The 23353-nt window shown below is 41.5% G+C and overlaps 1 protein-coding gene across 2 annotated transcripts in view; it reads left to right on the top strand.

Annotated features, from left to right (window-relative positions):
- The first annotated feature begins 11050 nt into the window (after positions 1 to 11050).
- Positions 11051 to 23353, top strand: part of robo3 (roundabout, axon guidance receptor, homolog 3 (Drosophila)) — a 141845-nt gene continuing 129542 nt past the window's right edge. Inside the window, exon 1 of one of the 2 annotated variants that reach the window (XM_054754926.1) lies at positions 11051 to 11400. In XM_054754926.1, the coding sequence (XP_054610901.1) occupies positions 11247 to 11400 (154 nt within the window). In that variant the 5' untranslated portion in view covers positions 11051 to 11246. The remainder of the gene's footprint in view (positions 11401 to 23353) is intronic. The other variant, XM_054754925.1, reaches the window with a different exon arrangement.

The raw sequence follows: 23353 nt of genomic DNA on the forward strand, positions 1-23353 counted from the left end.
AACAGGGGCAAGATCCCCCATGGTAATGGCTCCTCAGAGACCCCCCGCTAATTAAAGGGCTGCCCCTTCCAATGAAATGTAATCAGTCAAGGATTTTGGAGGACAAATACATGAGATTTGTATGGATGCACAAAGATGTTTCAAGATATTAAAAGTACAATGTTTACAGACTATTTGTTTCCAGCTTTTATGTGCGGAATAGTCCTCATATGGTACGTTTAGCGTTTGCTTAAGTCGGCGTCAACATACATGGTCGACCGCTGTTATCAATAGAAAATTTGAGACCCAAAGGAATCATTTCTATGAAAAGTCGCTCCGTTTATGTCAGGGGTCTCAATTTACCTGGGGGCTGCTGGAGGTAGAGTCTGAGTGAGGCGGATCGGTCGCTGTACCACACCATTGTGGTGAACAGAGAGCTGGGACGAAAGGCAAAGCTCTCAGTTTTCCAGTCGATCTATGTCCCCACGCTCACCTGTGGTCATGAGGTTTGGGTCGTGACCGAAAGAACGAGATGGCGGATACAGGCGGCTGAAATGAGTTTCCTTGATAGAGCTATCGGTACATAATAACGTCACGGTCAGTCCCGGTAACGGCATTATAACCTTTGAAGTAGTAATTAATTAGATTACCCGTTACTGAAAAACAGCAACAGCGTGAGTAAAGTCCTTATTTTTAACACTGTTACTCCCAACACTGCAGATGAGATACTTTAATTTGAAGTATTTTATGATAGATCAAAGTGTTTTTATTAAGCGCACAAGCACAAACATCCAGTAAAAACATTTGGGATGCTTATTAAATGGTGCACCTCTCTGTCCGGTGTGGCCTGAAGACATGTATTCATAGCAGGCTGACTCTCTGATCTCAGGAACTTCTTAATGACAACATCGCCATGGAAGGTTCTGTCATTTCCTGACAGGCCAACGATTCGTAAAGTTGACAGCGTCTCGGCTGTGCTAATGGCTTCATTGTGCCGTGAGAGTGTCGGTACCAGTGGCTGGAGTCGAGGACGGCTACTGAATATCTGGTACAGCCACTCATCTCTCTGCACTAATTGCCATGAACACCTCATTTAGGTGGGTTTATGGAGAGGCAGGAGGTCCTGGTGCCCTCTGGAGGAGTTTGTTAAGTTGGCCTCAGTTCCCCCTGAGGGAGGAGGTGGGCTGCAAAATGTACACCAGATGGAGGAAGGAAAATAAGGCAGGCAGAGCCAAAGAGAAAAGATAAACACACATATACAGTAGCATGGTTTATGACAAAGCATAATACAGTGGAACTCGCTTATGTGTTGTTATTATTACAAAAAGGACGCATGTTGTAATTTTATCAACCTCCTCAGTATCGCTAAGCAGCGTGAAAGGACAACAATGACATAACCACTGTCTAATTACACAGCATTAAAACGTGCAGACAGTGACTTCCTGTTCAATGCAAAGTAAGCTTCAAAATAAAAACACAGCAGCATTAACCTGGATTCTACCACCCATTTTTCGCCGCCAGGAGAATGATTAGCACATACGAAAGCTTATTATTGTCATTTTAGTCAAGATATTGAAATTACCGCAGCAGCTCTACTAAATAAAAATATCGTACCAAAACACAACAGTCAAATTAAAAATTACATCACAGTTCGAACGTTGCAACCTAACTCTATCAAAAATGAATTCATAAATGAGCGCTGTTTCCTTATTATTAGTAAAAAATGCATATTTAAGCAAATTGCATGTATTTATGGCCTGAATGAAGCGTTTACAAGCATTAAAATGGCGGAATGGTACGAAAATACAAATATAAGGCATTCAAAAGATGTGATATGAAGTGTAACACAGTAACTGTGACTTGTGTGCGCCTTTAAGAAACAGGGCAGCAGGTTAGCAGTGTAGAGAGTGGCCGGCAGCAGCTCCTGTGTGAATGCCCGCTGGAGGTGTTCTCAGCTTGTTAATAAAGCAACTGAAGTGCATTGTGAGTCTCTCTTTAACCACTAACAGTGGCAGTAGAGTAGCATTCTGCACTGGTCTCTAGGTGTCAGTAACGTTATATTGATGGAAGTACGCTGTTATATTTAGTATTTCTACTATATTAGGTAATACAAGTGCAAGGGTGACTATAGGGGTGTTATTTCATGTCTCCAAGGCTCTAATAATGGTAAAACACGTATTTATAAGGTCCTAAAGATGTTTTTCATGCTCTAACTAGGAAAATATTCAATTTATTAATACGGAATCCTACTTCAAGGAAATTCACTTATCGTGGAACCAATTCCCCGGGAAGAACAAGGCACGACTGTATGTGCAAATGGAGGAAAACGATATCAACAAATCTTTTATTAATTGCCCATTCTCCTTACGTCTCTGGCCAATATCACAAGTTAATGTGCAAGCAATGGCTAGTTTTGGTTTTGATTATGTTGACAACTGTTTATGTCAACGTCAGCTGGCCTGAGGAGCGTTGTTACACACTTCTTGCTAAACAGTTTGAGTAAAACAAATAGTTGTCATTCACTACAGAAATATACTCGGACCTAGCTGGACATAAGCATCCTTCAAATTGGCGCTGACTATGTAATTCAAACCGCAGATGGCACGGATGCTGCACTCACTGTTATTCCAGCTAATTTAGTGGACTCACCGGTGAAGGCACAGTTAACCAAGCAAGCCTGTGTGCATTTGTATCACAGAGACAGCAGCGACAATAAATGGATGGGGGCTAAATTAAGAGGGAAAGGCTGACAAAGGCTCTATCTTGTTGTGTTGTCTGTTAATCATTCCCCAAACCCCTCTGGCTTCAATAAAAGAGAATAAAAGAATATAAAAGAACAATTTGGGCAGCCTCAGCTGTGAATAAGCAGCCCATCATGGGACACAATAGCTCAGTCACGCTGCTATAATTCAGCTTGTGATCCCGGGCACGCCCCCCTCTCTTGCCATGTCTTTGTTAAAGTCAAGCATATCATTTGCTTCTTCACCGCCCATCCTTCATGACCAGATGGCTAAAATCCATAATTCACAACAGCCCCCACCCCCACACCAAAAAAAAAAGACTTCACATACTCACATACTATGACATTACTCACACGATGCCTCATTACTGGCCAGTAGTGGCCGACCTCCGTGGTTAATTAAGCTCAGCTTTGTTGGGCAGCAGCTTAGTGAACTGGGAGGAGGTCCCTGCACCTGGGGATGCTACCTGTTACACGGTCCCATGTATCACTGGCTCATCAATCACATATGGGCGGCAGAGGCCAGCGGGGACAGAGGGGCATCTTGGACATGATATAGATATTTTAGGAGCATTGCAGTCAGTCACTTTGAGAAATAATGAAGGGAATGAAGGAAAAAGTAATGTCCTTCCTCAGTTTAGCGAGTATGTATGCTTCTGCCGTGCGCATGTAGCTAGCTCTTTATCTTCCTGTACATTACAGTCGTCCATCGCTACATCGTGGTTTGAACATCGCACTCGCACTCTGTTGCGTTTTTTGGAAAATTAATTAATAAATGAAAAAAAACATTTTATTAATAAAAAATGTATGCATATTTGAGCAAATTGCACGTATTCATGGCCCAAATTAAGCATTTTCAAGCATGAAAATGGCTAAATGAACAAAAATACAAATATAAAGCATTCAAACGATGTGATATGAAGTGTCATACAGTATCTGTGACTTGTGTTTGCCTTTAAAAAGCGGGGCCTGGGAGGTAACGCGTGTGACGTCATCTGGCTAGAGTTGGCTGTTAGCTGAGTGCTAGCAGCAGGTTAGCAGTGTCGAGAGTGGCCGGCAGCAGCTCCTGTGTGAATGTTTGTGGCATGTGTTCACTGCTTGTTAATAAAGCGATTGAAGTGCATCATGAAGTGCGTCTCTCCTTATCCATAAACAGCAGCAGTAGAGTAGCATTCTACACTGGTCTTACATTGAAGAGACGCTTATTTATGTCTAAGATGGCTTATTTTCTATTATTATGTCTACTATATTGGGTAATACATGTGTAAAGGTGTTACTTCATGTCTACAGGGCTGTAATAATGGTAAAACACATATTTAGAAGGTCGTAAACAGGTTTTTGATGCTCCAACTATGAAAATATTCCATTTATTGATATTGAATCCCACTTCACGGAAATTCACATATCACGGTCAGGTCTGGAACCAATTAACTGCAATAAATGAGGGACGACTGTATCAATAATTTATGGGCGTGAGTAACCATGGAATGTCAGACCACAAAATATCGTAAAACGAGGAGCGCCTGTGTTAAATCAGTGGGACTTTTGAGCGCCGCTTCACACTGTCCATGGCTGAAAGTGGACACACATGCTTCCACTTCTTATTTGTTGGTGTTCGCCGGCTTCTGCTTGGCTGGTTTTCTTATCTTCCACTTGGTGGACTGGGCAGCGAAATTAGGGACTGGAATTAAAAAAATTGAACGATCCCGGGAGAAGCGGAGTATTAGTCCTGGTTCCCGATTGAGACTCGATGTCCTAGTCCCTGCACAGTTTTGGCTGTTAATGGAACTTCATTTTTGTGAGTTTAGATCTGCAAGATAACACGAGGTAGAGAAGGAGTGATGGCCACATGAGTGGATGTGTGTCTTTGTTAGAGCTAATCCCTGACTGCCATTTGCCATTGATTTTTCCCTGGAGTGTGTGGGTCCTTGAGGTTTGCTGTCCGCCTTTGGGAAAGCAATCAAACAAAAGTTTTCTTCTACAAATTCAAGAGTTGGGAAATTCTCATCTTTTCCAGCGCCGATCAATATCGATGCAGACCTCTTCGCCGTTATACTCCATTTTATGAAAGTACCAGTGATTTTTAACCAATATTGTTGAACGTTGCAGCGTTTCTTCTGTTTTTACCAAGCAGGTCCCGCAGGTCTTGTCGCAGGTCGCATGGTGAACAGTGTCACTCCCCACGAAGCGCTTGAATATATTAGCACACAAAGTTGAGGTGTTGTCAAGTTTTGATGGCTCCAAGCTGCATTATGTCTGTGAGTCGTGCCTTTTCCTTGCTTGTCGTCGATATGAATATCTGTCCGGTGCCTTGATGCCTTCGACGACAAGCACTTAGTTCCTTGTTTTCCGTTGTCCTAAAATCAGTTAGCCTTCAGCTGACGTTCTTCTGGTTACATGGCCTTGACATTAATGGATGCTGAGCAATTACTATCGCAACACAGACACAACCAAGCAGGAGCCCCGTACGGGGGTTAGACTAGAGGTGTCTAACCTAAGGCAGGCAGACAAGGTCCCAGACTTACCAAAATTATTGCCTTGGATTTGGGGAGACTGCACAGCTTATTATACTAATGCATATTTAAATGAGTATTTTGCATTGATCTACATTCATCTGGAAATAAAGTGGTATGAAAATAAGATGAATTAGATATTAAAAGATGTTTGGAGGGGAATTCATGAGATGCAAATGTTGCTCGCATAAATGACAGGTCCATCTTTTCCCACTTAATATCCATGGGGTTGTGGTTAATTGGGCTTTTGTAGTGCAATTACACAGAGTTTGCTCAGGGCTTTCCATAGACTGGCTGTGGGGTGTGGCTCCTGCTTTGTTTAACTTCCTCCCTTTGTGGCCCTGCATGTAACTTTGGCCTCCAGAGAGCAGATAATCCCCTCAATGGAGCATATCGCTCAAATGCCTTGAGGTTGGGCAAATATGCCTTACATGCGGCACATACCATAACTATGCTCCCATGTTATCAACCATCAGCGTACATGACTGGACCTCATTTCAGACAGGATCAAAGTATTAACTGTGTGTGTATGCTTTGCTTTTTTTTCTTTTTTTTGGCTTGACCTGATATTTTTTTCACCTTTTTTCTGGACTAAATTGAGTTTGATTGTGGGACGGGCGATCCAAATATTAATGGTGTCAATACCAAGGGTAGTATTAGGGTGATGAGACCAATATTTTTAGTTCTCTTCAAAGTTTCTTTTCACAAATATCTGTGTGTTGCTTATACTATTACACTGTTATATTCAGTATATTGTTATATTGTTAACAAACTCACTTTTCTTTACTTCATTTGGACTTTTTTTTCGGGTGCATTTGAGTGACAAATGCCCTGGATGTGATTGCTACTGTTAGCTTGCCAACTGACTATCTGCGCTAAGCCTGTAACTTGCTATCAATAAATGTTTTGTTGCTACAACTTCATTTTCCACTTGTGCGACAGTTAATGTTAAAAAAGAATTGATTTGCTACATCCTCTTCATTCATCATAAAAGTCAAGGCAGTGTGTCTATCAATTGTTTTAACCTTAGTAGTGAACTTGTGTGTGGATGTGTGATGAAAGTTGCAATTGTTCAACTAAATATATATTACCAAAATAACTGGAGGTTGACGGCATCACAGAACGGATTCTATTCAACTCTGGAGGTGAAACTTGCATGAACGGATATAAATGCTTTGACAATATTAGTAGAGTGCTTTGAACTTAGGTGGGGGTGGACCATTTGTGAGGGGCTTAGTTGACACAGTGTCCCAGAGGGAGACAATGGCCATTTTGCTCAGGATGTCTGTCCTTCTGGCCGGCACACTGAATGTATAAGACAGGGACACCAATTATAGCACATTGGCATATGGGCAGTGGCAAGCACCCAGCCCTCATGATGGAGCTTGCCAAGTGTTTGGCGATCCAGGTCAGCATCACATATTTATTGCCAAAAAACTCCCTAATCATGACCACCCCCTATTCCAAAGAGAATTTTGTGGATATGTCACAAGACTGAAGGGGGTGTGTCCTCACTAAGTGCACAGTTGGGATGATGAATCTGGCAGCTTGCCTGTGCTTGGTCCTCCAACATCCAGCTGGGAGTGTGGATTTGGGGATGGGTCCAGTTTGCCCCTGCGTGGATGTTCCCTCGGGGCAAAATGCAGCAGCGAAAACCCAGAAGTGCACACAAGCAGACCTGGTCACAGATGTTCCTCCGTGGTACCTTTGGTGTCTCGTGGCATATTGCGTCCTCTCTGGGGCCAGTCTCACCGCAGGTGCTGTCAGCAATCAAGTCTCGTTGTTCAGGACAAGTCAGACTTTAAGAATGCTTCGTCTCAGCTGAGGGTGTACTCAACCCGCCAAAAACAAAAAATCTCAGGAACGTTCCCGTGTGGACGAGGCCTAAGGCAAACATAAAACTCACCATGGGAGGTGGAAACGCCCAAGAAAAGGAGAATAATACCAGGAATGAGATGCATCAAACACATGGATAACCATAGTCCAAGGAAAACTTAAGCAAAAACACAATGAAGATGCAAACGGGGTGCATTGAGTCTGAGCAATAACAATGAACTGGCAACCACAGTAGCTTAAACCTTAGCTGAACTAAATAGAACTCTAACTACCAATCACAAGGAGGTGTGCTCCCAGGTCCCTCAAAGAGTAAAAGATGCCTACGATGCCAAAACAGGAAACGCACAGACCAGGAAACAGGTGGAACAGGGAAAGAAACAAACCAACAAACCAAGATTCGCTTCTCTCGCAAGTATTTAACGACAGCCGCCATGGAAACTGGCTGAAGCTCAAATAGTCATTGTGAACACAGGCCAGCGGCGGCCAGGAGAGGTAGGGGTAGTTGTGGCCATGTCCAGCACGGTACCAATAGCCTAGTGTGAGTACACCCCTTAAACCTGTCTCAGTGTAACCCGCCCTGTTTCGCACTGCCCGCACCGGGGCTTGAATACAGGACCTTCGTAATGGGAGGCGAGGGCGCTGACCATGCGGCGAAAAGCCCGGACTTTCGTGTTCAGCGCAGCTCTTAAGGCAGAGGGAGTGAAGTTTACCAACGTACACTCGCACAGCCTCACAGGCTGGCATCCGTTACATCAGGAACAGGACTCACACCCTGTCATTCCCGACAAGCAGAGAATCTGCAATGAAAATGAGCTGCTGCAATGCAGAGAGGGATTTTTTTTGACATTGCACACCGCCTCAGGACACGTTCCTGTGTCATGTTTTCCTGGAGGAGAGGTGAGGTTATCCTTGAAGATAATGCCAGCCAGTGGTGTACAGCCACATGTCTGCTTTCTCAGTGTGAGGGGAAAGTGAGCCCGATGCGTTGTGTTATTACTTTTAAGAAAGTCTGGGTCAAACTAAATGATTCATGAATAAAGCATGAGTTTTCTTTTCCTGCTTCGACTCCACTGAATTGCTTAAGCTTTTGTATGATAGTTTCCTCATTAAATATGCTGTTTTAGATATTTTAAACCATTTTCAATCAAATATTCATGTCCAACACATTTGACTCACTACAATAAAACATCTCTTAATCCATTTTCCATACCGCTTGTCCTCATTATGGTCGCGGGTAAACTGGGCGAGAGAGGGTACACCCTGAACTGGTTGCTCGTCAACCACAGGGCACATATAGACAGACAGTCACAGTCACATTCACACCTGTGGATATTTTAGACTCTCCAATTAGCTGAACGTGTTTTGGAATGTGGGAGGAAGCCGCAGTACCCGGAGAAAACCGATGCACGCGCACGGGCAGACAATGCTGAGATTCAAACCCTTGATCTCCTGCGGCCCTACAATAATCCGAGGAAATGAAAAATAATGAAGAAAAACACTGTCAGCCTTGCTCAAATGACATTCAAGCGTGGAGTAGATGTATTCAAGTCTTTCTAAAGGTGACTGTGTGCTGTGTGCAGATAAGGATACAATTGGGAATCTGGAATTTGTTTTCACTTTTTACTAAGGATGTAACATTCATCTCCATCATCACGGTTCGTGAGGTACCTCATTTTTAAGGTCTTAGTTCGGTTCATTTAAAATGGAATGATAATGATACAGCATACAGTTGAAACTAGAAGTTTATATACTCTGTAAAAAGACACAACATGTTTTTCTCACTATCTGAAATTAAATCAGACTAAACTTTTGCTGTTTTAGGTCAGTTAGGTTTACCAAAATTATTTCTATTTGCTAAATGTTGCAATTATGAGAGAGGGAATATTTTTGAGTTTTTTGTATTACGTTCTTCAAAGTCAAAAGTTGACGTGCGTTTCCTCAGTATTCACGAGCATTGTTTTTCAACTGTATGACTTGGATGTTTCGGGTGTCCTTCCACAAGCTTCTCACAAGAGTTTGCTGGAATTCTGGCCCATTCCTCCCGAAAGAACTGGTGGTTAGTCGGATTTACTTTCATATACTGAGAAAAAAAATGTTTGTGTATTTTTACACATGTGACCAGAAAGAAAGTTGAAATCTATCATTTGAGATCAATCAGTGGGACAAAGGTTATAAAGCCTTTTCTAAAGCTTTGGGACTCCAGAGAACCACAGTGACAGCCATCATCTACAAATGGCAGCAGTGGTGAACCTTCCCAGGAGTGAGGACCCCTGGTGTTGTGTCTAATAGCTGCCAGGATATTCCTTCCATATTGTTGCCCCATTAGTGCCATATGTGTGGATAAACATGGCAAAGACGCCTCATGAATTGAAGACTCTGAAATGAGGGCCAGAGAACACCCCGGGAAGAGGATGTGCGATGGGGGTCGTCACAGCAACTTTAAGGCTACATGGCCCCCATTGTCCCAGAGACGTAGCGAGAGGGGGTGGCAGCCATCGTTAGTAGTGAGGCTGTCAGCGGGGTGTCCAGTCGCCACATGCGACCATACTGCTTGGATCTCACGTGCATGTCAATGATGATTTGTTGGCCTGAGTATTGTCGTTCTATGCTGTCGTTCATGCTTTCATCAATATGCACACGCACACACAAGCATCATCGTGAAACACATCACGATGCAAGAACACTGCAGTCGTATTTCCACTGTGTATACGTTTTCATTCATTTCACAAGTGGGATTTTAGCTGATAAAACTTGCTGAAAGGCTCAAAACAAACTGCTGAAATGTGAAGCAAATGTACGGATAGTAAAATAAGAAAACCTCTCTTGCCCAATAGAATTAATTGCTAGTATTTGTCAAGAAGGATGATACATGTTATGAATTTGACTTGCACATTCTGGAACCAATTTTAGAACCAAACTCTTTCATCTCTTTCTTATTTTTCAGCCTATTCCAACTATTCCAACATCCGAATCTTCAGCTCGTTTAGGACATGCAGGCTCTCCGTTGACACGTTCCAAAACAATACCGTCATTCCACATTTGCCATGACAAAATTCCCATTGAAAATGCAGTTTTTCAAGTTCCACATTTCTCCACCGACTCAAACCATTCCAACATGAAAACATTCCGATCGTTCAGGACATTTGGAAACTATTGAAACACCCCACAAATTCCTTACTTTAACCATTTTCTAAACACACATTCCCTCTGATTGTGAGAATCATTACTCTAGTACTTTCACTTTTTTCAAGATACAAATTTTCAGCAGATTACAAACATACAGTAAAGGCTTTCTATTTTCGGCATTCCAAAAATCTGCGGAATTCCACATCTTCCTGCTCAAAAATTCCCAATGACATGAATCAGCCTTTTTTTTTTTTACATGTCTCAACCCATTCAAAACATTTCAGCATCAAGAAATTCCGCCTATAGCAATTTCCACATTTGAATTCCCACTTTCCCCAAATAGCATTTCAGTTCAGCCTCAGCTCTTCAGCATTCACACACAATAGAGTAATTTGCCTTCTTTAGTTTTTGAATGCAATTTGTTTTCAAAGCAAAGACAGACAGAGCAGGAGATTGGATCGTAACCCATGCATCATATGCATCTTATGCATGCATTCATGCATTGAACTGACGTGGTGTACAGTATTGACAGCGACAATAAGTCTATTCCACCCTGATTCAGAGTCTCCTGGGATGATTATTAATATCATAATTAAACATTCATTGCCCACAGCACCTGCTCTCTCTCTCCCTCCACCCCAGATCCCCGGGATCCCATGATCGAGCGCAAGAGAGGGAGGGGAAGAGAGGGATGGAGATGCACGGGAGGAGTCAGAGGGAGGGGATGGCAAGAGGAGCGCAGCAAATCCGAAAGGGTCTTTTCCACATTGCTGGATTCTTTTACACCGGTGAGAGGTTTATTTGTGTCATGGCAGACAGCGTGTGAAGTTATGCGAACCCCGAACAAAAGAAGGAAGGAACAAGGTGATGCTTTGAAGGAAACAGACTCTGGACCCTGAAGCTGACATCTGTTTGCAATTAATTCGATAAACATTTCTTTACTTTCACATCAAATTTTAACTTTTATATTCTTTTTTTTAATATTTTTTGTTGGATCAAAAAAAAAAACAGGCATCAATAGGAGTTGAACAGGACTTTCAAAAGTCCTCAAGATGCTGCGCTATCTGCTCAAGACCCTGCTGCAGATGAACCTGTTCACTGACACCATCCGAAACCCAAACAACGGCACGGATGTGTTCTTCAACGCCTCCCTGCCGTCCTTCAACAGCTCCCTGCTTGACTGGGGGAACTTCACCGGCTTTAATGGTAAGCCAATGAAATTTGCTTTTGCATCCTCCTCTTTGGTTTGCCTTTGCCCCCTTCACCTTGTCCTGTGACAGCACAATACACAAGGACGTAGGTCCTCTCTTGAGAAAAGCACTGAAAAGGTTGTGTCTTTTGTGATGCTAATGTTGGGCTGAGGAAAGTGAAAGGAGAAGTCAAGAGAGTATATTTCATGTGAAGTGATGTCATGTGAGAGGGCTACCATAATGTATTACTAATACAGTACAGTTATACAGTACTACTGTACACATTGGACAGAACTATACTATATTATATTCAACTATATTATATTATTAACTACAGCAGGCATTTTTTGTAAAAAAAAAAAAAAAAGTGCATGTGAATGCTGAAACGCTCAAACTGAACTGAAATGCTGTACGCAAAATGTGGAATTACGAGCAGAGCGGGAATTTGTGGAATGTGGCAAATTGCCTGACGGTTTTGACGCTGGATGGTTTTACTTGAGTTAAAAATGTGTGTGTGTGTGTGTGTGTGTGTGTGTGTGTGTGTGTGTGTGTGTGTGTGTTTGGGGGGTGATTCCATTCATTTCAGTTGGAAAATGGACCAGAAAATATTGAATTCGGAAAGTCGAAATTTGTGGAATGTGGAAAATAGATGGCCCGGACGTCCTGAATGAGCTGAGGGTTGTTTTGACCTCGGAATGGTTTGAATAGGTTGAGAAATGTGCAAGTAGAAAGGATTCTTAAAATCAAAGGGAATGTGAGGAATGTGGAAAAACGCTGCACCGGTAGATGTAGAAGTCTGGGATTTGGTGAACATTTTTATGTTATTTTTATGGTTCGACTTGGTTGGGAAAATGTGGAAGAATTCTCAAGATGAAAGGAAATTTGTGTTCAGAAATGCGTCATTTTGGTAAAACTTCTGGCATGTGGACATCTTGAATGTGCTGAAGGTTTTCAGGTTGGAATGGTTTGAATCCGTGGATGAATGTGGAAGTAGTAGGAATTCTCAAGCTCACAGGGAATTTGTGTGATGGAAAATGTGGAATTTCGGGAAAAGTAAGAAGTTTTGAAACGTGGAACCTTGTTGGAATGGTCTGAGAGGGTTGAACAATGTGAAAAATGTGAAACTTCGAAAAACGCCTAATTTTCCAAATGTGGACTTATGACAAATGGATGATTTTTTTGGAATGTGTCATTTTATAGCCACCGTGTTCTGAATGAGCTGAACATTTTTGATGTTGGAATGCTTTGAATTGCTTGAGAAATGTGGAAGTACTTGAGTGTCAAAAAAGGGGTGGTACAGAATAAAAGAGTGTTCACACAGTAATAACAATATGTTTGTTGTTACAAGTCATCAATTTCATTATACATTACACTTTAATAATAGGTTTCATCAAATTGTCAGGTACTACGTCCTTTTTAACTCCCCCTTAAGCGACCAAATACGGCTAATTAATCAGGTACCATGCCCTCCAAAGGCTTTTGACGATGTCAATTACAATAACCAAGTCAGACTTGAGCTCCCTTTGTGCCATGAAACATTTAATGCAGCTCAGTCACTCTGTTAATTGAAGCTGTCTGCTGTCAGACATGGAGGACTGGAGAAGTCACATCTGGATAGCAGCAGTCCGCTTCCTCTTAGCAGCATCAATAATGTTGGCTTTAAAGCTACAGTGGCCTCACACTTCTCGCAGATGTTCACTCCCATCTCAGCTACGATCACTAATGGAGTGTAGATTGAACACGGTGTCTCGAAGCCAAACATAGGCGCCTTGGAAGAACGATGAATGTATTGAGAGGAAACTATTCACTCTGACTGACATAGATTGATGGGAAAACGTGCCTTATGAATGTCAGGCTTCATATTCTCCAGCTTGTTTCTTCCCTCGCCTTTAATTACCACCAGAACCCAGTACAGGGGGCTACACCTGTATCAGTTTACACATGCTATGCAGTGGATCCCCGTACATTCATGATTTTGCGTTCACGGCCCTGCAAATTTGTGGATTTTTGTACATAAAAAAAAAAAATGTTAATGATTTTTTTCTGAGATGCAAAAGTTTGTTTGGCTATGGAAACATTAGCTTCAACGGTCAATCCAGCCTCAAAGCCCTAATACTGCAAAGTAAATATACTGTATAATCCGTCTGTGTAGGCTCTCAGTCGTACAGGAGTTGTCCATCGAGCAAAAGGCTTCTTGAGACGTCATCTGTACTTCTGTGAAGAAGGTGTCGGACGTTTCGCTCCCCATCCAAAGAGCTTATTAGTTCGCTGACGAAGCTCTTTGGATGAGGAGCGAAACGCCCGACACCTTCTTCACAGAAGTACAGATGACGTCTCAAGAAGCCTTTTCCTCAATAAATATATAATCGTAAATTGTTACTTGAATTACAACAGGCAACCGGTGTGGATTATGTTGACGCGGGTTGGAGAAATGCCTTCTGTAGCCTGCTCGCCTCTAGCGTTAGCCTGAAGACCAGGCTAATGGCTACTCTAGCGAGGACTAGCGATTGTTGACACAACCGAAAACACTTGGCTTTCACTGGCAACACAAGGAGAATGGGCGATATTGAAGAACCTCTGAACCTACGTACATGCGCAAATGTTTTTGGCTAACAATCTAAAAAAAAATTTCTTATGGAGTTTGTACTCGCAGGAAGGGTGATGAAATAACGGCTGTCCTGTGTCAAAGCTTTGAAGATTTTGGCATGCAAAAAACGTGCAAACAATAATGATGAAGTTAACAACAATGAAGCTAACATATCGACATGCCAACAACCAATTTTTCATAGAGACCCTTTGGGGTTCACAGTTTATGTCTTCTAAAGCGGTTGGTTGACCATGTATAGTATGTCAAACAGTACTTGATGAGTTGGTCGATTTAGGCAAGTTGTCGACTGAAACGGGGTCAACTTAAAAGGATTTGACTGTATCATTCTTCTATGTCAAAACTCTAATTTTTTTTTTTTTTTTTTACTGAATCGGTCACTTGTCTCTGTTAAATTCTTCAGATCAGGCCTGAAATCAACTCTCCTTTGTCCTTCCTGCCCGAGCCGCATCACAGACTCAACAAAACAAACCCTTCACTCGCTCACCTCGTGAGCTTCACTGACTCATGGGTGCAACTTCTTGCACATGTGCGAGTTTGTGACGGGTGAATGTACTCATGAGTGAATATGCTCATGAGTCACTCACTGAAGTGAATGAGTGAGCGTACTCGTGTACTCGAGTAGAACTCAAGTCAATAAAAGCAGCTTCATTTGCTCTTATCCAGTAGTAAAGATATGTGCCAATAAACAACAATTTTACGAGAATGAAGTCAAAATATTCTGAGAAAAAATTTGAATAACATGGTAATATTATGAGGGAAAATTATGTAATTTTTGATGCATAAAGTTGAAATATTAAAGGAAAAATAATTTTTTTAAAAATGTAACACGAGAAACAACAAAACAACAAATCAGTTGGGGAAAAGTTATAACAATACAAGAATAAAGACAAAATATTATAGGAAGAAAGGCAAAATTAGGAGTCACAAAGACACACAAAGAAAGCTGAAATAGTTGAAAATTTAAAAAACAACAACAGAAATGGAAAAAAAACTGCTGTAATTTACGACAATACAGTCAAAATATTAAGGCAAAAAAAGTTGTATTCCAACAAGAAAAGTCCTAATTTTACAAGAATAAACTTCTAATATTATGAGGAAAATAATTTTGGAGCATAGAGTTGAAAAATTAAAGAATAAATGTTTTGTTTTTTTTTAAGTCATACTATTATGAGAAACAAACAAAATTACGTTGCAATTTTTGGAAAATTAGGTTGGGGAAAAGTTATAATGTTACGGGCATAAAGTCATAATATTACGAGAAGTAAATTTACAGCAACTATTTAAGAAGGTTGAAATATTTGGGACAAAAAAACCCAGCAAAAATGGGGAAATAAGAGCAACGACTGAAGTTCATACCAATAATAGGCTTTTTCATCGATATCACGAAGCTGACATGCAGTTTTTTCTTGACGTATACGCATGTGGCCCTCAGAGGAAAAGTTTGAACACCCCCGGTGATGTAGACCTTGGTCATGCACAACAAAAATGCTATTTATTTGGTATATATCTTTTTCTAGCAAGCCTCTCAAGTCCCTGCTTTTACAGGCTGGAGGATCTTAAATAGTAAAAAAGAAAATCATTAGGTGGCATCAATAAATGCAGTGGAGGTCTGAATAAGAATGACAGTGAAGAAGCAGTAGTTGTACTAATCACTGATCAATGAGATAAAGTCTATATGCTTCTTTTGTTGCTGGAAGGATGTGGCTTGACCGCAAGGAGTGAAAGGACAGCCACTCTAATCTGCATCTGCACCTGTTTTATCAATCAGCGCTTAAAAGCGTAAAATAATCTGTTTTTCTCTTCCAAGATGTGTAATGATAGCGCAAATGCAGTAGTTTTCGGTGTCAAAGCAGAGATATCTTTCTTCAGCCATTATGCGGGGATTCATCACTAGGGAGTGTTGGCTGGAAAGGGGGGCTGGTGGTCCACCCAAGCATATCCAGTCGAGAAGCTCAATAGTGAGGCTGTGGGCGGACGGCATGTGTGGGTCAACCTGGAGATCCAAGTGTGAAGAGAAGTGAAAATCAATGTGATCCAATAACCAATTCGAGATATAATGGACAATTTACTCAGACATAGCACAACAGTGAACTGCTGGCAAGCTTATCTATACTCTATAGTTCACGCTCCCTTTCGCTTTACCGCTTTCTCCTTGGGATTTGAGTCCACAGGCTGTAATAATGCAGGGGGACTGACTGTTAACTAATTATGTCTAATCAAGTTAGTCACTCATTAATCCATAAGAACCCAGACCCATTCTGCTTAAAGGAATGTACCACAGACCAAGTGGAACATATATTAACATATAGAACATACAGTCAAACCTTCGTTGTCATCAGCTTCAGTTTCCGTATGATTCGGTGTTTGTCAAAAACTTTCGCCAAAAGTTAGCTCGGATTCTGCAAGCCGTCTCCTGTTCCGTACAATGTTGCGCTTAACTAGTCTGTTTGTCCAGTACCATATTGTTCTGTGAAATCAAGTGCCCAAACAAAGCACCCACCGTACCCTGCGTACTAGTGTGGGCAATGTAGTGTAAACAAAGACTAATAGGCATGTAAAGGCGACTATACTGTAGAAGTGTTCATACCCAATTCAGGGAGCGACACTTCCCTTTTATCGGAGGTGTTAATAACAGGATAGGATTATACCACTACTCCGCCCAGGCTTAGTGTAACGAACCAATAGGAGGAGGGTGTTGGCACACCAATTCCGCCCACTCTTACAGTATTTAAGGCCTAAGCTACCAGCACTTATTAGTTCGCTGACGAAGCTCTTCGGATGAGGAGCGAAACGTCTGACACCTTCTTCACAGAAGTACAGATGACGTCTCAAGAAGCCTTTTCCTCGATGGACAACTCCTGTACGACTGAGAGCCTACACAGATGTAGAAGTGTTATTCCATGTCTACAGAGCTCGAAAAAATTTATTTAGAAAGTCAAACAGGTTTTCTATGCTCTTAACTACGAAAATATACAATTTATTGAATGGAACCAATTCTTTATCTGGAACCAATTGACCATGATAAACGACAGACGACTGCACTTTTAACAGTTTTGCATTGCAGCTGATCAGAGAGAGGCAGCTTCCTCTGCATTGCGTAGTTGTGTGAGCGTGTGTAATATAATTTATTTATGCAAATGCCGCCATTTGTCCCTTCATTGGGGTCAAGTAGGCTCCCCTTTGCTCTTTTCAACATAAATCTGCTCAGGAGTCATTAACACTCTGTGTGTCTGTGGCACTCTGCATATCTATGCGTGTGCATATTTCCCTTCTAATTATTTTTAATATTTCATTATTCTAATCCTTTGAAAAGTGTACACCTCCCACCACAGTGACTGACGTTGTTTTCTTTGACACAGGCCACACGGTGTACCCTGGCTCTCTCCCACATGCCAAAAACGTGCACGGAGACTCTAAATTGCTGCGATAGACTGGTGACAGCTGGGATCCTAAAGAGAACATTTTTGAACGGATGCTTTGACACAAGCAGCGTCATCTTTGTCAGCGCACATCAGCACGTCATACAATAAATAATGATGTATTTTTCCACTACAAAAGCCAGAAGGAAATAAAAAAATCAATGGTGGATTTACGGAGGAAAGACTACCAGCATGGTGCCTATCAGGATCTTTGAGAGGCAGGTTAACTTCCTTTCCCAGGAAACCCTGTGGTGCCTGTTTCACTTACTGGCTGCGCTTTTTAGTGTGTCAAGCTGTTTGAGTCCAGCTGGTACCAGCTTTGAACCTGCTGCATGAACTGTAAGGGAGGCTAAAAAGGTGAGTCCCGTATTATCCGGAGTATACAGTAAGTCTTTCATAATTTGGCTGGTCCTGCCATGTATACAGTAGTCAGGTGTGACTTACAGATCCAAAACTATACATAATTTAACTCAAAGTGCTGCTTTTAAATGAAAGTGGGGTGGCGTTTGGTGGACTTGAGCTTGTTGTTACGCAGTTAGGCACACAAATTGAATGACACATGGTATACCGGATGCTTTTTGTTATAGAACACTTTCTTATGCACTTCTGCCTTGGAAACTACGGGTCTGTAAGTAATGTGCAACTATAATTATATTGTATCTACATAATTTAGGCAGCAGTGTTCTTTAATTAGGACACCAATTACTAAGCTGCTGTGTCAGCCACTGACGAACTAAATACAGACGTATGATTTTCAGTCTATTTTGATTCATTTGCTAATAAAAAAATAAAAATTTGGTGTTAAAATACGGTCGTTTGATATGTTTCTACACACCGGGACACGCATGTATCAAAAGTGTCTTCTTCAAGAACAAGTCTGGTCCTATGAAAATTGTTTTATTTAAAGGTAAACACCCAAACCTACCCATAACAAAGGGCTGAAATAGACGGAACATAAAAAAAATAGGAAAACAAGATGTAGTGTGTAAAGTAGTAGCAACCAAACTTGTAGTTAGTGGTACAGAGTAGAGAACTCAGATCAACACAAAGACCCAAAGGAATAATCTGGCATCTTCTTGGTGTGGACGCAGGGTTGTCCCGGTTCTTTGTCCTTAAACAGAGCAGAGGACAGGAAACGCCACACAGAAAACAGGAACTGGACCACATTAAGGGCTTATTGGGATGCAGACCATGACAAATGTATTCCGCCGGAATGGTAGATACATTAATAATAGATTTCTGGGGAGCCTTTAGGAAGCCAAACATCTTTATTCATTGCTAAACTAAGCCTAAGCCTCATCTAGGAAACACCAATTGTCTGTCCGGATTCTGAATCTGCCGTCCACGAGTGCAAACTCATGACTTTGGTGGCTTTGAGTATCTCCCATCACATGGGTGCAAAATAATACAAAGCCACACGCAAACTAGAACAGCAAATGCTTCACCTCTGTATTCCTCTCTGTTCCTCTGATTGACTCATGTAGCTGTGAGTCACTCACTGAAGTGAATCGGGTACTTGATTCACAAAGCACAAGCTCCGAAACCTGCACTTGTGCAAAAAGTTTAACAAAGTGTTAACAGAGACAACTGTGAGTCCCTAATGAACGACTCTTCATGACTCGTACATCTGCACTCTGAATTCCCCGTCTCCTGTCAAAGCCAACCTCACCTTCAGCCTGTTTGGATCATTAATGCTGACCTTTTTGCAGCACACTGTTGCTGATGTTGGCAGTGTGGCTGCAACTTTGTAGTGCATCAGAAAGAGAATGTATGATGACTGTGGAGGCTTCTGTAGCGGCTGGCCAGACACCACGGTGGAGAGCAGAAAGGGAAGAGGCTTGATGCCCCCTCAATGATGGCACTCATCTAAAACAAACCCATCATTGCGGAAACCTATTTATTAAACTTAATTATTATTCGCTTAGTACAAATAATGTATATTTCAATATTTGTTCCTCTCTACGGGTAATGTTTGTTAATGTAGACATCAATCTTATCAGTCAATTATTTGAAAGTGGCATATAGTGGTGTTTTCAAATGTGTAAAAGAGTACATCATATCCCCAAGTATGCTCTAAGGCACTGGCCAAAATAAAGTCAACAATAAACGTGCAAAGCCCCTCAGATAATGACTCATTTCAAAGTAACTAGCGCTATTAGCCACATGGGTGCAATGAAAATTCTCTGTTATCTTGGAAAAGTAAACAATCCCATCCTCAAAATGCCATAACAATAGTAAGCGTGCAGCATTTCCCACTGAGCACAGTGGGCCTCATTCACGAAACGTTCTTACGCACAAATGTGTTCTTAAAGCCTTCTTACAAATTTTTGGCATTCACGAAACGTGTTCTCAACTCACAGTTCTTAGATCTAAGAACAAATTCTACGAACACTCAGGAGGACTCTTACGCACAAGCAAAGCTTGCACTTTCAATGCGCAGTCGCCCTCATGATGGATTTTGCAACCTGATCCCAAAAAATGTAGTGCAAATAAAATATCCCAACAATTATTTATCATCAAAACAACTAAAATATACTGCATCGATAAATATATATTTAAATCCCAATTCATCAAAAAAAATGTAGCTGGCTGGACGTGCGCTGTGCAGAGAGAGAATGTAAAGGGACCATTAGATTTATTTGCTGAAAGCGACGAATATTTGATGTCCCGCTTCAGGCTTCAGGCTTCCCTCTCTGTTCTTGCAGGTGTGCAGGATCATCAGAATAACATCGCACTGAAACGTGGTGTGTCTGTTGCGCACGTAGCACCCCCAGATAACGACATGCGCCCCCAGCCACGTCTTGAGCCAGAGCACGGGGCTGCTGTATTAATTAGGCAGCGTCTAATCAAATGTAACCACAGAAAAATACATTGTCACACACAAACTATGTATTTTGACTTTATTTTTCCATCATGATTGTGTAAATATTTTCTAGAGTTTCCGAAATGGTTTGGTTTCTGATTGATAGCCCAACTCCCGTTTCCTCCAGATCCCTCCGGTGCAGTCCAATCTTTTTTTTGAGTCTATTTTAAGTCAAAACACTTCTTTTTAACATCTGCGGTGGCGCGTTTCTCCGTGGAAACGGCATTTATGTTTCCTGCAATGGTGCTCCATGCCGACTCTTTTTGGATGGCCTGATGACCGGTGGATACACGTGAAAATAAGGTGGTCTTGTGTTCGCTCACTCCTTGTAAAAGCACCTCTATTTCTGTAGAATTGAAGTTTTTCTTCTGTTTGTTGTCCAGCTGCTCCTCAGTCTTGCCCTTGCGCGTTGCCATCTCCGCCTCCAGCTGCCTGTTGCGCACGGCACATTTTTTACCTTATATAGGAAATAATAGGCGGTGACCTATGCAAATTAGGGCTCACATGCACGGGCATCGCAGTTGGCATTCATCAACCTAAGAACACCGGTGCGAACGATTATCCCTACTTAAGAACGTGTCGTGAATGTGGCGCAGTTTCCAACCCGCGCCTTCTTAAGTACACTTCTTAAGAAGACTTTTAAGAAGATGTTCATGAATGAGGCCCAGTGTTTTCAACACTCCAGGTCGGTAACAAAGGTGCAATATTTCAAAGTTGACAAGTTACAAAGCAAAAAAGGTAGCATACTTGCCTCTGTTGCTGGTTGGTGAAGATGTATTGCGATCCCTTTGAACTTCGGAGCTGCTCAGCTTAGTCTACAAATGGCGTAGCTTTTGGAGAGTGTTGTGTCTTTCTTGTAAAGACGTTCCAAGCTAGCACACCTGCTACTATTTACATCCATTCTCATGTTCAGTCATGGCAAGCTATGGAGCATGCACGACAATCCTTTCAGGCTCTCGCGTTGTTTAAAAGACACTCTGTCACCTGATTGCTTCCCTCGCGATACCCGGTGCATGTCTCCACAATCGATTGATCCAAGGATTCATGACTGATTCTTATCAATACAGGAGGCTGCTGAATCTCTCGCTTGTCAAACCGGATATTCGGTGTCATCGGTTTATCGTTCACAACCCTAATGACAAGTCAGCTAGTCCACCGAGCAAGTTACCGGTAAGCAAGTTCACCAAGCTCCCGATCTCATTCCACATGACTGAATTCTTTTTTCTTGGTTTTGTTTCTGAACAATTCTGTCCTGCTTCAGTTCTTTTGTTTGTGTCTTTTTTTTCAGGGTAGGATTTTATGTTTTTGCTTACTTTTGTGCTTTCCTTTATATTCTATCTCGCCAATGATATCTTGCTTTGGTCGGTTTCCTTTTATTTCACTGCAAGTGCAAGTTTTTTATTTTTTATTTTGGCATTGTGGGCTCAAACGCAATCGGCAGGGGTGTCCGAAGTGCACTGGAAGTGTGGCTGCCACGCGACATGACTTCTTAAGGATGAAATATTTTTTTCTCTTCTCTTGTTAAAAAAAAAAGTACATTAATTACCACAATTTGCTGTAGATTAGTTGCTGTTAGAATCCACAATGAAAGATTCAATTAACATCAGATACATTACCTGGAAGAAGGATATGTTTAATAGTGACTTGTGTTCAAATATATGCAGTATATATAAAGTTAGCGCTTGGTATAGTATAATAATCAGATGGAGATGTCCTCCTCCTGTCACTCAACTGGCCTATCTTTATTCCAGCCATTACTGCTATCTGCTTCTTTTCAGTTCCCTCCCAATTCACCTTGACTTTATTGGAAACAACCCATAGATACATAATGTTAAATAAAAAGAGAGAATCCGCGGGGATGTGTGAATTAGAATTTCATTGCACATTCCCCTCCCCTTGTCTTCCTCTATCCAGTTATTGCTCCTTCACCTTATCCTCCCATCTGCCCCTCCCACGTTTCTCATTAAGAAAGCTCCCCAGCTTCATACAGTCGCCGAATAACATCAGGAGGTGCTCAGCGGCTCAAGCACAGCTCAGCAGTCTAGCTGGCTGCCCAATTACCATCAGAGGATCATGACGTATTTTCAGCCTCTATCAGCTTGAAGCGACTCATCCTAGTTTCCATCAAGCGGTGTCGCGCTGCATCCTTGAAAGGCTCAAATCTGTCTTTCTGTTTCCAGATGCAATCTGGTGGGAGAGCGCAGGGTCACATGTTAAAACACTGATTACCAACAAAACGTCTATTAACAACAATATATTTTTTTACATCCCTAGCTGGGTTTTGCAGAGGGTTACACTGAAAAGAAGAATAAGACCATCACAAGAATGAGAAGACTACTACAAGAATAAAGTCAGAGAATTACCAGAAAAAATGACTTTATTCTCTCAGTAATACAACATTTCTACCTCCATGTGCTGATTGAATCAAGCTGTATCATTCTTATTTTGAAGAATATATTTCCATTTGCTTTTTCATATTCTTGTCCTATTAAGACAAAATTGCAGACAAAATAAAAGCACATTTATGTTTTTATGTATTTATATTATTTTATTTTACATGACTATTTTTTTGTGCGTTTTTTCATGCCTTGATTGTCATAACACTACGACTTTATTGTAATACCGGGTGTGTAGTATGTGCATATTGATACAAGCGCCGCGGAGCAAGGATTTGTCGGCTGGTGAGCACAGGCGTATTGAATGGTGGTGAAGTAAGCACACAGTAAGACGGTGGTTGAATTGCTCGTCAGGTGTCATGTAGGGGCAGAAATTGCGAGTCAAAAAGAAGAGAAAAGCACAGATCAGATAGTAATACCTGGAGTTTTAATTTCCAATATGCAGACAGTAAAGCAGGATTATGATAATGTGGGTTTGTTCCTGGGGTGTATAAGACGAGACTGATTGGGGTGAGTGTGAATGATGTCTTTTTCTCCCCGGACTTAGCAAATAGGGTCACTTTCTTTCTTTTTTCGCTGAATACCCTTCAAAAAACATTCTTTTAAATCCCTTTCACTTAATCTTCTTTTCAGTTTTTCCATTTATGCTAACTTAAGTGATTATTACATTGAATTTTAATTGG

Source organism: Dunckerocampus dactyliophorus, chromosome 16, assembly GCF_027744805.1.
Source record: "Dunckerocampus dactyliophorus isolate RoL2022-P2 chromosome 16, RoL_Ddac_1.1, whole genome shotgun sequence".
In the NCBI taxonomy this organism is placed as follows: Eukaryota; Metazoa; Chordata; class Actinopteri; order Syngnathiformes; family Syngnathidae; genus Dunckerocampus; species Dunckerocampus dactyliophorus.